This window comes from Aspergillus melleus, assembly GCF_016097325.1.
Source record: "Aspergillus melleus strain CBS 546.65 chromosome Unknown contig6, whole genome shotgun sequence".
Taxonomy (NCBI): Eukaryota; Fungi; Ascomycota; class Eurotiomycetes; order Eurotiales; family Aspergillaceae; genus Aspergillus; species Aspergillus melleus.
In genome coordinates this window covers 1,718,978-1,732,622 of record NW_025763375.1, presented here as the reverse complement: position 1 = coordinate 1,732,622, position 13,645 = coordinate 1,718,978, and the positions used below count along the sequence as shown (strand labels likewise).

The 13,645-nt window shown below is 51.3% G+C and overlaps 4 protein-coding genes across 4 annotated transcripts; 3 read left to right on the top strand and 1 right to left on the bottom strand.

The window, feature by feature from the left end:
• Positions 1–204: 204 nt before the first annotated feature.
• Positions 205–1,833, bottom strand: aglA (putative alpha-galactosidase; the record flags this gene model as incomplete). The annotated part of the gene is made up of 1 exon (XM_046092060.1): positions 205–1,833. The coding sequence occupies one exon, from the start codon at positions 1,831–1,833 to the stop codon at positions 205–207; it is 1,629 nt and encodes a 542-aa protein (XP_045948037.1).
• A 1,829-nt stretch (positions 1,834–3,662) lies between these two features.
• LDX57_010305 (putative ubiquitin conjugating enzyme) lies at positions 3,663–7,051 on the top strand (the record flags this gene model as incomplete). Its single annotated transcript, XM_046092059.1, has 1 exon — positions 3,663–7,051. One exon carries the CDS (start codon positions 3,663–3,665, stop codon positions 6,957–6,959), a length of 3,297 nt encoding a protein of 1,098 aa, XP_045948036.1. The 3' UTR covers positions 6,960–7,051.
• An 803-nt stretch (positions 7,052–7,854) lies between these two features.
• On the top strand, positions 7,855–10,198 carry LDX57_010304 (high affinity methionine permease; the record flags this gene model as incomplete). Its single annotated transcript, XM_046092058.1, has 8 exons — positions 7,855–8,434; positions 8,500–8,595; positions 8,644–8,719; positions 8,770–8,959; positions 9,013–9,281; positions 9,337–9,473; positions 9,574–9,826; positions 9,958–10,198. 8 exons carry the CDS (start codon positions 7,855–7,857, stop codon positions 10,196–10,198), a joined length of 1,842 nt encoding a protein of 613 aa, XP_045948035.1.
• A 963-nt stretch (positions 10,199–11,161) lies between these two features.
• On the top strand, positions 11,162–13,455 carry LDX57_010303 (uncharacterized protein; the record flags this gene model as incomplete). The annotated part of the gene is made up of 8 exons (XM_046092057.1): positions 11,162–11,326; positions 11,377–11,415; positions 11,464–11,579; positions 11,630–11,738; positions 11,793–12,021; positions 12,069–12,231; positions 12,287–12,433; positions 12,489–13,455. The coding sequence occupies 8 exons, from the start codon at positions 11,162–11,164 to the stop codon at positions 13,453–13,455; spliced, it is 1,935 nt and encodes a 644-aa protein (XP_045948034.1).
• Positions 13,456–13,645: the final 190 nt, after the last annotated feature.

Below are 13,645 nucleotides of genomic sequence, written 5' to 3'. Positions count from 1 at the left end.
GAAACTACTTGAACAGAGTAGACGGCACCTGATGTCGATTCGACTGCCATCCCATCTAGAACAGAATGATGCTTGCCCTAATCACGTGCCTTCGCTCTGTATAGGTCTTTGTCTCTTCTCTTGGAGACAGATCAAAGCCCAACATTGCTCCTTATTCATTAGCCATAAATTCATCGCCAAGGCATGAGATATACATCTACAAGTCTATTCTTTGTCTTGGACCTGCACGCCACTTGGCAACCCAAAGACCTGCCTGTCCAACTCTACGCCACATTTGTCGACTCCCGTTCCCTCCGTCAGACATCTCCCTGTCTTGACGTTCCTAAGGTTCCCTGACATTCCATAGGACCATCTCTGGTGACTTGCATCCCGGCATGGCTCGAGCAAGAGAGACTTCCCGTCGCTACTCAGGCACCTGTCCAGCTGCGCCAGCAGACGTAACTGACCAGACGCATGAACCTGCCAACCTTGAGATTCCTCTCCCTTACAACTTTCAATTGACACTCTTCCATGCTCACTCCCCGTCAGACACTTTCCCGACGCGGTATTGAACACCATGCCCGTTGGAATGACGTCTTTGCAGTCCTCCGGCAGCCGCAATCTGTAAACCTCCGTCGCATGCGCCGCCAACTCCACCTCCACAAACTCCTGTACTTCCACTTCTGTCCCATCCCACACCCTCACTGCCTCATATACACAGTCCCTCTCTAACCCCAGCCATTCAACCGACACCTTCCTCCTCACCACCTCATCCCCCCGATTCAAAACCGTCACCACACGATCTCCTCCCTCCAAACTCCTCGTCAACACATCCACACTCCCATCCCTCCTCGCCAGTGTTGCCTGCTGCGCCATCCCATCCTGATCAATCTCAATCAATCCTCTATGCAACAAATACGCCAACTCATCTGTCGTCAAATCAGGCACATACGCGCTTATAATCAACGGCGCGCCAAACGAAGCCCACAGCGCAAACTGCGATCGTTTCTCATCCAAACTCAACCCAGGATGATCGGCGATCAGGAAGTCTGGATCATTGAAGTACCCCGGACGTTGGTATCTCGCCAACCGCGTATTGAACTCGTAGTTCTCCATCACGCTGGCCCAGGCACTACCGTTGCCCGCGTATACTAGGATGTCGGTCGAGTGCCGCGCTAGGTCCCCGTACTCCGGGACCCAGGACATGACGGTATACCAGTCCGAGAGGGACGGGTTGTGTGCGAAGTACGCGGGGGCGGATTCCGAGAAGATGAGTGGTTGATCGAGACCCGTGAGGATGTCGTGCCAGAGTCCGTAGAGGTGCTTGTATTCGTCTTGTAGGGTTATTCGGCCCTCTGTGCCCGCGGGGAAGACGTTACAGCCGTCTAGCTTGAGGTACTCGACGCCCCAGGATGCGAAGGTCTGGGCGTCCTGCAATTCGTGGTCTAGTGAGCCGGGGTATCCGCCGCAGGTGAGATTGCCGGCGTCTTCGTAGATGCCGAAGCGGAAGCCTTGTGCCTTGACGTATTCACCGAGCCAAGGAATCCCGTGGGGAAAGAGGGTCGAGTTCCATTGTAAGGAGCCGTTCGGGGCACGGGTCTTGGTCATCCAGCAGTCGTCGAGGTTAATCCAGTTGTAGCCGGCGGCGAGGAGGCCGTTGGCACTCATGGCGTCAGCTGTTTGCGTGAAGAGGGTTTCGTTGAGGTCGCACATGAACCGGGCCCAGTTGTTGAAGCCCATGGGGGGTGTAGGGAGGAGGGGTGGGGTGGGGGCGAGGGCCCCAAGGGCCCCAAGGGGGATCATGTTGGCGAGGACAATGAGGAATGGGATTGTTAGGTTGGTAGAGGTGGGCATTTGGTCTTTCGCTTGGTATAGCTATCTTAGGCATTCTGTCGTCGGCGTTAGGGGTCTCATGTGGTTATATGGACGTGTTATGCACAAGACTAGCAAGCGGGGTCGGCATGTCGTTTGTTGGTATTGGGACTAGACGATATGCACGATTTAGTCCCCGCTGGAGAAAGGCCATGATCGGCGCTGTCAATGACACCTTGGACAGATACCGTGTGATTGGGGCTGCATCGTGCCGAGGATGTTACTAGCGGAGAGAAGTGATCTCGGGTTTCCTAGGATCATTGGCAGTGCCTTGGATATCGGTTAATAGACGTGGAAGATGCAAGGGACTGGAATCTCGATATTCTACACAGATTTTATCCCTTGCATATTCATCGTTGCCACTCTGGTCCCGGAAGACTGACCCCTCTTCCACAAGGGATGCATCCCTGTCGGATAGCTATTTATAGCCTCTGTTCACACTGGACAGTCGTTCACTCTCGACGATAGACCCAGATGATTTATCTTCCATTCAAACTTCATTCATTGTATCTGCCAGAGAATTAGGAATGTTCTTGTTCAATTAATCGAATAGAATATCATAAATCTTCCCTTGACCCGTTTGTTAAGGAACAATATATACCTGGATCGAAGAGATCTAGACCTGTTGAAGCTATTTCAGTTAATTCGGCCATCTAAGGTCATTTCACCACAATATCGGATTCGGGTGATAGAAGATTGACATTGAGTTATCATTTCAGAAGAGCGAATATACTGGAAAATCTGGTTAAGACAACTTCTCGATAACCCAATAGATCATCTCACAGTAATTGCACTGCGGTTCCGGGTTGACGAAATCGTTCCTGACGAGTGGCCAGGTCACTCAGAGATGATCCCAGCTAGGTGATACTGCAGTGCCACAGAGATCAAAACAACTTGCGAACAGGGAGGATATCCACAGTATACCTTCATTGATATGGTGGAATACTCAGTACCTGAGGCAAGGTCCCAAGCATTTGCTGTTTGTTTACCCCCCAGGTTGAGACTAGGATGGCCTTGCCTCCCTCAACCGTTCTCTAGTAGGTAGTTTAACTGTGTTATTCGCTCATGTATACCCTTTTCACGTCATGTACTGTACTTCACCTTTCGTACGAAGGCCGTACCCTGGGTTGCCGACCCTTCCTTCATCTGTTAGAACATAGATAGTTGCTCACGTGGAAGACATAAACATACCTCCATTACTAGAAACAAAATCCGCTGAAGTCCCCTAGAAGTCGCTTCCATGATATTCCTTTGTTTCTTTCCTCTTAGCAAGCTCCCCATTGGCTCTGGAGCAACATCCGCCCGTTCGATCACTTACGGGTACCTCCGCGGTACTTGGACCTCCTCGATTTGCATCGATGGGGAACGACATGTCCAGAAATTAACGGATCTGGCCGACTGATAGCCTATTGAGTGAAAATAGTGAGATTCCCCGCCAAAGAAGCGGAGGCGATCGCAAAAGAGGGCAGTGAAGGTCCTTCCATACTTCCATTGTCGGCGCGCTTAACCGCATCGGGCGGCTGCTGATGTCGTCGTTTGTTCGTCTTCCTCTCCTTGCTCTCCTTTCTCTTCTTTCATCATTCTGATTTCGACTCTCTCCATTGTCTTGCGGCCCTCCTGCTTGGGAATATAATGCCAAAGAGATTTTGGCTCTTCTTTGTATTGTCTCCCTGGTTACTGGATTCTTCAATCTAGGCTGCAATACAAAAGCGGCCAAGATCCCCACGGCAGCCTTGGAGTGCTTGATAAACCAGGTTGTTTTCCCCCACTCCCCGTTCCTGCTATTCGGTTGATCTCACATACTTTTCAAAATGCCCCGCAAAGATTTCCAGAGAGACCTTGCGAAGTCCTCGGTGCCATATCTTTTTGCACATCTACGTGACGTGCGATCAGGCAACGAGGACGGCTCGATCTACCTCACCTATCAGGTTCCTTTCGACACCCAGACTATTGACTTCCAAGTCTCCGTACCTGACACTTCAGAATACCCTAGAGATCACACATACTTTGCTTTTGCGGCATCAGACTCCATCCCAGAGGCAGTTTCATCCGCTCTAGAACAGTTTCAGCCGGCAGATTGCACGTTGACGATAGTGGAGTTTCTAGAACATTTTAGTAAGCGCCTCGACGCAGCTATTCTGGAACTAGCCTCGCCGACCGGCTCCTCGGGTGAGATTGACTTGGAAGATGATGTTGACGGCGAGACGGGGTTCCTGTCCGAGGACGAAATCGACTGGGAAGACGAGGAGAAATCCTTTTTCAACGCTCGACCAGACGCTCGGACAGTCATATCGGAAGTGCGAGAGGACCTGCGCGTCGCCAAGGAGGCGGGATACAAGGTTGGCTATCTGGGCCATGCGACCGGCTCCGTGATGATATCAGTCTCCTGCCGCATCGCCAAGCTTGGCATCTCCATCGAGGCCATGAAGGCTTGGGATGTTTCTCCCCTTGACTACCTCGTGCTCCTCATTCGGTATCCGCAAGGATACACTCGGATGAAGGACATTCTTGGCAAGGGGAGTTCGTCTGTCGAGATGCATGTTGGTGCGTGTGAGAAGTACAAACCCGGCTTGGATGAAGCCCGAATGCTTTTCAACGCCTCGAGCAAACCGTCTTCCGATGACAGTGTGAGATCGCGGCACTCAGGAGCGCCATTGAAGCCCATATTCATTGGGAACTCACTTCAATCTCTGCTCAACAAATATTTCATCGACTTGCTCGCCTACCGACTTGACTACGGTTTCAAATGGACAAGCGCCGAGCTCTTTCTTAACAATAACCAAGGCCGTATCCAAGACAAGGCGAGGCAGGATTCTCAGCGACCGGAATATCACACCCCTGAGCATTGGGACGAGTCTACGCCGGCATTCCTGAAAGCCGACCATATCTCCGATGATCTCGATCCTAGCTCATCTTCTTTATCATTTCCTCTTCTGGCAATGCAGTTTACTCTGCGTCGGTTTGTGAAGTGTGTGGACTTCTGCCTCAACTGTTACTGCAAGATTGATACTGGATTCGAAGCGTTGAAGCCCTACGTTTGTTCCAAAGGATTATGTCTTTATCAATATATGAAGCTCGGCATGGGCCCAAATATCGAGTGGGAGATTTTGTCGCAGCCGTATGTTGTTGACATTCTCGTTAGCTTCGCGTACGCAAGAGCCTCGGCTAATCACCTCGACGACTTCCCTACTGGCCTTGGCCTCAAAGTTCCCTGCTTTCAGGGAAAACAGGCCCATGCGGGAAAGTTGGATCTCGCGAACATGCGTCTTCGGGTGGATGAGTCGGTCACGCTTAAAACCGGCGATTGGGTTGTCCTGACGAAGGCTGTGAATCAAAGTCCACTGGGTACAGATTCCCAGTGGCACTGCCGAGTGATGAACACTGTTTTCGCGCCTTCGTACGAGCTCGCCTCTCCGGTGCATCGGTCTAAATCGCCCACGATGCATATGACGTCCGATGTTCAATTCATGGTGTACGACACAAATTTTGACGCTCTGGACGACAGAAAGAAACGGGAAGCCATTTGCATGCTTCTAGACACTCTACCCGACGTCGATCAGATGCGATCGTTCTTGACGAGCGAACGAGCAGCGGTCTCCGGAAGGTCTCTGGTGACGTGGACAGAGCGGATATCCCCGGCCGCCTTATATGTGCTCCGATGGATTGTCTCATCCAATAGGTCTTGTATCAGGTACGAAGAGAATCCCGAGGACCGTGTTTCCGGTGTCCCTGGCTGGATGCAGTTTCGGTTGGCTCAAGGAGCTCCGGACAAGGAGCATCGCTTTGTGCACTCTGTGACTTCTACGACCAACCGTCTCAAGCTCAAGCATTCTACCCTCTTTGCCTGGCATGGTAGCGCGCTGCATAACTGGCACAGCATTCTGCGAGAAGGGCTGCATTTTAATTACGTAGCCCACGGCCGTGCTTATGGGAACGGCGTATACATGTCACCTAATTTCGACCTATCGCTTGGATACACGGCCGGGGGAACGATCTGGCCTAATAGCCTGTTAAAGGTTTCAAAGGCCATAGTTTTGAACGAAGTTGTGAATGCTCCCGGTGAGTTTGTCACTTCCCAGGGCTGTTACGTCGTTAGTCAGCTGGACTGGATTCAGTCACGATATCTGTTCGTTGAATGCAAGGACTCCACAAAGTACTCCGGGGCTACCGCCGCCAGATCCTTTTATGATCAAGACCCAAATCGCCGAGCATTTGGCTGTCAGAACGAGGCTGTTGCTATTCCTCTCTCTGCTCTGAGCAGTCGCCGGATGGCCACGGCTAGCGATTCGCCCACAAAGGTGGCCGGTCGTGCTAAAAAATTGAAATTGCCAGCTAAGGACAGTAAGGACAATGATGATGATGATGCCAGCAGCGTTATGACGCTGCTGGAAGATCGCATGTTACTGGACTGGGGCACCGATGAAGAACTCCAGAAACGCTACGGTGAAGGTGATTTCGACAATCGCCCACTGCAAAACAACTCCTCGTTGACGGACTTCCGTCCGGGAACTCTGCGAGAATCATCGGTCAAGCTACTAGGACCACCCCAGTATGCAACCACTAAAGCCACAAAGGTCCTGCAGCAGCACTTACAGGAGACACTAAAGGTGCAAGAGCGAGAACCATTACATGAACTAGGCTGGTACATAGATCACCACCTGATCGAAAATGTGTATCAGTGGATTGTAGAGCTGCACAGCTTTGATCCTAGTTTGCCCCTGGCTAAAGACCTGAAGAAGTTGGGCCTCACAAGTGTCGTGCTGGAGCTCCGCTTTCCTCCCCAGTTCCCCATGTCCCCACCGTTCGTGCGAGTCATCCGCCCGCGATTTGTCATGTTTAGCCAAGGGGGTGGTGGGCATATCACGCCAGGGGGAGCGCTTTGCATGGAGCTCCTCACTACGTCGGGCTGGTCCCCGGTCTCCAGTATCGAGGCAGTCTTGCTACAGGTTCGCATGGCCATCACGAGCACGGACCCGCGGCCAGCACGGCTTCAAATGAGCGATAGAAGTGATTATTCCGTGGGCGAAGCCATAGACGCATATGTGCGAGTTTGTCGGGTGCACAATTGGCAGGTTCCTGCCGATCTTCAGCGTGTTTCATGGACTTAGCCTTTTTGGTAGATTAGCGAACTTTCATTTTGGAGTTTGTGGCTTGTGGTCAATTTTCCTTTACCAAGTTGACATGTATTTTGTTTAATCTCTTTTCTTCCCTTATCTCTCCCATTTGCTCTAACCTAATATCAACGTCAACTTCCATGCGACACGAGAACCTCTCCCTGATAAGCGTAAATCCGGCTTATGCAGCCAAGCGCTCCCAAGCCCTGAGCTTACTGGCTAGCGGTGACATTTTGAAAGCCAATTATGGGGGGAGATGGCGACAACGATGCTGTCATTCTTCCCTGCAATCGTGCAATCCCGCTATCACCCCGTGTTGGTTCGTTGGCTTTTCGTAAAACCACTGCACTTCTCTTCTGGGGGGAGGGGCCTAGTTTTTTAACCTGTAGCTTTTCCCTACAAGTTTGACCTTCTTTTCCTGAAGTCCTCCGTAAGTATGGACCTGGTTCGGGGTCTGGCATTCAAGCCACCCAATGTACAGAGTACCGAATAGATTCGCCATTGCCAGCCACATTTATCTTTTTTAGTCTCCCAAGATCTTGTCAATGTAACCCTAGCCGTGATCTCACCACCTTCGCCTCCTAGAAGATGCCACCTTGAGCAGACGACAAGCCTTGGCCACTCTAAATACACTTCCGCATGGACAACCTCAGCTTCCATCGCACCCCTCGTAGCCGATCCCCTTGAGCATATGGTTGGATGAGACACAGATAACCAAGACCGTCACGCCATTGCTTTTTCTGATGAGCATGTTGTCTCTGTCGGCAGGTCTCTTATCTCGGGGAGATATTTAAAGCTGCCTTTTTTTCTCCCCGCAACTTTCCTTTTATCTCCGCGATCGACACTTTTTTTTTACCACCCCGGCTGAGCAGTTATAAGTATTGCCGCCATGGGGTTCTCGTTTTTGAAGTCGAAGGCAACTGTCCTCGATCAGGATGAACGGTCTGATAACGCCAGTATCATCGACAATGGCAGTTTGCATTATACTGCGGAGGGAGGGCTTAATTCGAATGAGATCACGTATCAGGAGGCTAGCGGGGCGCCGATCGAAGTGGATTCGCCGTTGGGGTATTCAGTGGGCTATGTGACTGTTATCTTTCTGAATCTGAGTAAAATGATCGGGACGGGTGTTTTTACGACGCGTGAGTGGCCCTTTCTTCCTCTTCCTTCTCTGCTGGGGATATTGCGGATGCAGAAGCAGACGGCTAACCGTGCGTGCGAGTGTATAGCATCCTCCGTTCTCAGCGGTGCCGGTTCCGTGGGCCTGGCTCTCTTCTACTGGGTGATCGGATACCTAGTCGCCTACGGCATGCTAGCTGTGTATCTCGAATTCGTGTCTTATTTCCCTAGTCGATCCGGCTCCGAGGTCGTGTATCTGGAACAGTCGTACCCGCGACCGAAGTATTTCTTTCCGACGGTGTTTGCGATGCAGACGGTGCTGTTCTCGTTTAGTAGCAGTAATGCTGTTGGTAGGTGATCGGATACCCTAGTGTGATGGGGATTGTGGCATTGATCACCGGCTGATTGTCTCTAGTGCTGGCGCAGTATTTGTTCAAGTTGGCTGAGTCGGAGCCGACCGATTGGCAGCTGAAAGGCGTCGCTGTGGCGTCTTATAGTGTTGCGTTTCTAGGTATGTGGTCTATATCATATTTGATGATGGTGATGCTGACTGGATTAGCGTTGGCGTTCAACACGAAATGGTCTCTTCATCTGGCCAACGCAATCGGCGTTGTCAAGCTTATCACTTTGGTTTTGTATGTCGCAGCTATACTACAGTTACTGGGCACACACTCATATATCACAGCATCGGTATCAGCGGTCTCGTCGTTCTCGGTGGCAATGTATCCTCCATCCCGGATCCTAAAGTCAACTTTCGGAACGCGTTCGAAGGCACCTCGGATGCGTCGGTCTACGGCGCGACCAACGCCCTGGTCAAGGTGATGTTCTCGTACATGGGGTATGAGAACGCGTTCAACGTGGTCAACGAGGTCAAAGTATACAGTTAATATCGATTTCAACCTGGGATTTGCAGCTGACAACTCTATAGGACCCTGTCAGAACCCTCAAATGGAGCGCTCCTCTCTCACTGACCCTCACGGCCACTCTATACATCCTCGCCAACATCGCGTACTTTACCGTCGCGTCGAAGCAGGAGATCTTGGACTCAGAAATCGGTGTTGCCAGCCTGTTCTTCGAGAAAGTCTTCGGTACTGGTGGTGCTTCTCGCGCACTGAACTTTCTTATCTGTCTCAGTGCGTTTGGGAATTTGCTGGCCGTGCTGATCGGACAGTCTCGTATGCTTCGCGAGTGTGGCAGGTAGGAACTCTTACACCTCCATAACAGATTTTAATGCAATATTAACCCCATACAGACAAGGCGTCCTCCCCTTCACCCGGTTCTGGACATCCACACGTCCCTTCGGCACTCCTTTGGGCCCATATACCCTGAAATGGGGCCTCACGGTGATCATGATCCTGGCTCCTCCAGCCGGCGATGCCTTTAACTTCGGTTCGTCCTCCCTGTCATCTAATCAACCGCTCCCACATCCCATACCCACGTCTAACCCCATACTCATCTAACACCCTCCCAACTAACGTAATGAAATTAGTCGTCGACCTAAGCATGTACCCCTCCAACCTCTTCAACTTCCTCCTCGCCATCGGCCTCATCTTCACCCGCTACTACCGCAAACGCCTCAACTTCCCCAAATCGGGCTACAGCGCCTGGCACGTCGTCGTCGGTTTCGCCATCATCTCGAATCTCTACTTGCTTGTTGCGCCGTGGTATCCGCCCGACGGGGGCGCTACCGGTGGTGATGTTAGTTTTTGGTATGGGACTTATTTGGTTGTGGGGTTGGCTATGTATGTTTCCACTCTTTCCCCTCATCCCTTCTCTGTTTCCCTGGCCCAGGTTTCTTGGCTATGTAGTATCTATAATCGATCGTCGACCCGAATTCCAGAAATATGGGCAATGCTCACTAAAGGGAATATAGTATCGGAGCCTGCGGCGCGTACTACTGGATCTATATCAAGTTATTGCCGCGGTTCGGGGGATATGAGTTCCGGCAAACGATACTGAAGATGGATGGCGGTGCGGTGGCGCATAAGTTGGTGAAGATACCCCGAGAGCAGGTGGCCAGTTGGGATGCTGAGCATGATGCTGCGGGGAGAGTTAGGAGGAGAAGGGGGGAGGTGGGGGAGGTGGGGGAGGTTGTTGTGGGGGTTGAGAAGTAGATTTCGGTATATGGGTGAAGGGTTTGGTTTGTAGGAGTATGGAGGAGATGGGATGGATGTATGTATTTGTGATGGGAATGAGGTTGGAGGGAGAGTGAGCGGGAGTTGGGTTAGTTTTAGGGGGAAATTGATTCCTTCTCTCTTTACAATCAATACTCGTGATTCTTGTTACTATAGAATAAACAAAGAGTGGTGTGTTGTATGCTAACTCGTCTCCCCATCTTGCCGGCTGCCAACCCTCTTATGATATCGACCCATTCCTGACGAATTATTGATAAATCCCTCAAGCCCAGAAAACAAAGCCAATGTCCGTCCAAGACAACTCCGGCCCGACATCCTGCACCACCCAACCTCATCCTCAATAATTCCTCCGCGCCGAACGGCTTCACTAAACCCATTAAAATCACGCTAAGGCACCCAAGCGCCACCCCCGTCCAGCAAAGGACATCATTGCCGACCCCTGTGCATAGGCATCAGCCCTAGCTGCAAATTTCAATTCTCCCCGTCCAATCGCTTCCCCGATGATTCTCCGTTCCTGGTTCCTTCGTTGCGAAATGGTCTGATGGTTCCGGCATTTTCGGGTCCTGAAGAAGAACTTGCGGGGAAAGATGACAGATTATTGGGTGGTAGTGGAGGTGAGAGATCCTTGTTTGGTTTGCAGAATCGCTGTTAGTCTGGGCTGAATAATGATTATCCCGGGGCCATGTGGCATGGTTATGGTGCGCATGAGCAGTTGGATTGGATTGGGTTGGGCTGAGTTGGGCTTGGTTCCGCGGATGTTTCTCCGGACTTGTTTCGTAGGCAGAGAGGATTTCGGTCTTCACTCTGCGGAGAGTATCGGATGCTTGGCTTCGGGGAAGAAGGGATATAAAAGGGGATGCTGGTCGCGGGTTGACTTCTCGTGTTCGAGCACATGGTTCAAGCCTGAGCAGTCCTCTCACAGATACCTGACTTGACATCGAGATGAGATATCTCTACGCCTTGTTCACGGCGCTATTTCTTCTCGCAGAAACAGTGCTGTCGTTGTCGCCTGCGGAATGGCGTTCTCAGTCGATTTACTTCCTCTTGACTGATCGGTTTGGTCGGACAGACAAGTCGACCTCTGCTTCGTGTGACGTGAACAAACGCGTAAGTGGGATCTGGATTTCTAACGGATATACTTGTTGACCCTTTCCTAGGAATACTGTGGTGGGACATGGCAGGGAATTATCAATCAAGTATGAGATGCGATTTTTTGTTCGAACTGGATGCTCATCTGTCGATAGCTGGACTATATCCAAGGGATGGGATTCACGGCCATTTGGATCACCCCGGTGACGGATCAATTCTATGAAAGCACCGGTGACGGCACTTCATATCATGGCTATTGGCAGCAGGATATGTAAGGTGATGTGTATCCCGATGTACGTGGGTTGATGCTAACCTCCCCAGATACGAAGTCAATCCTAAGCTAGGCACTTCCGATGACTTGAAGAGCCTGGCCGACGCACTGCACAAACGGGGAATGTATCTGATGGTAGATGTGGTTCCTAACCATATGGTACGTACTCCTCTTGGATAATTCTATAGAGTGCTTGCCTAATCAAGCTTATAGGGCTACAAAGGAATCGGCTCCTCGGTCGACTACAGTGTCTTCAATCCCTTTAGCTCCTCCAGCTACTTTCATCCCTACTGCTTGATCTCGAACTACAATGACCAATCCAACATCGAGAACTGCTGGCTGGGAAGCACCACTGTCTCCCTTCCTGATCTTGATACTTCGCAGTCTAATGTCCGGACAATCTGGTATAACTGGATCCGGGATTTGGTTTCGAAATACTCCAGTTCGTCAGCCATTCTATCTTCCTTGAACAAATACTGACAACCCTAGTTGACGGCCTGAGAGTCGACACCGTCAAACATGTCGAAAAGTCCTTCTGGCCCGGATTCAATAGCGCTGCTGGCGTTTATTGTGTCGGAGAGGTCTTTCAGGGCGACCCGGCATATACCTGTCCTTACCAGAACTACATGGATGGGGTGTTGAATTACCCGATGTGAGTATTCAGATGTTCAGGACTTGCACTTGCATCACTCACTAACTATGGACAGCTACTATCCCCTCCTTCGCGCATTCCAATCCTCCAGCGGCAGCATCAGCGACCTCTACAACATGATCAACTCGGTCTCCTCCAGCTGCTCAGACCCTACTTTGCTCGGAAATTTTATCGAAAACCACGACAATCCTCGATTTGCACAGTATGACCCTCCCTCCTATCTATCTCCCTGAACCCTTCCTCATGAGTCTATATAGCTACACGGGCGACTACTCCCAAGCCAAAAACGTCATCTCCTTCCTTTTCCTCTCCGACGGCATTCCCATCATCTACGCCGGCCAGGAACAGCACTACAGCGGCGGCGAAGACCCCGCGAACCGCGAAGCTACCTGGCTATCTGGCTACTCGACGTCCTCGGAGCTTTATACATTCATTGCGCGCACGAACGCAATCCGTCGATTAGCTGTGGCGAAGGACTCAGGATACATTACAGCTCGAGTAATCCTCCTCCCCCTTCATAACCTTCACCTTCCCAAGATGAAACTAATTCGAAACCAGAACACCCCCTTCTATCAAGACTCCAACACCCTCGCCATGCGCAAAGGCTCTTCTAACAATCCCGTCATCACCGTCCTCAGCAACCGCGGCTCCTCCGGAAACACCTACACCCTGACCCTCAGCAACACGGGCTACTCGTCCGGCACATCTCTAACAGAACTCTACACCTGCGCGACCATAACCGCCGGCTCGGGCGGCTCCCTCTCCGTCCCCATGGCATCGGGACAACCTCGCTCTCTCGTCCCTACCTCCTGGCTCTCTGGCAGCGGCCTCTGTGGCTCCACGGGTCCTCCATCAACAACGCTAACCACGACCACCGCCAAACCAACCACCACATGCGCCGCAGCTGCAACATCCCTCTCCGTGGTCTTCAGCTCGCGTGTCACCACCTCTTTCGGCGAAAATATCTACCTAACCGGATCGATTGCGCAGCTGGGTAGCTGGAATCCAGACAAGGGGGTTAAGTTGTCCGCGGAGAAGTATACGGCGTCGAATCCGGTGTGGGAGGGGAGTGTTTCGTTGCCCGTGGGCTCGGCGTTTGAGTTTAAGTTCGTGAAGAAGAATACGGCTGGGAATTGGGTTTGGGAGAGTGATCCCAATCGGAAGTTTACTGTTCCTGGGGGTTGTGAGGGGGGGAGTGTTAGTGTGGATGCGGTTTGGAGGTGATTTTTCTCTTTTGCTTTGGTCTGGCCAAGATGTAGGGAGGGGGTTAGGGAAGGAGGAGAGATGGATGAATGGAATAAATGGAATAAATGGGTATATTATATATCTATGTAAGAATGTGTACATGCCATCGATTAAATATACGAATCATGAGAAAAGCAAACATAGCCCATCACAATTCATCATTGATCCA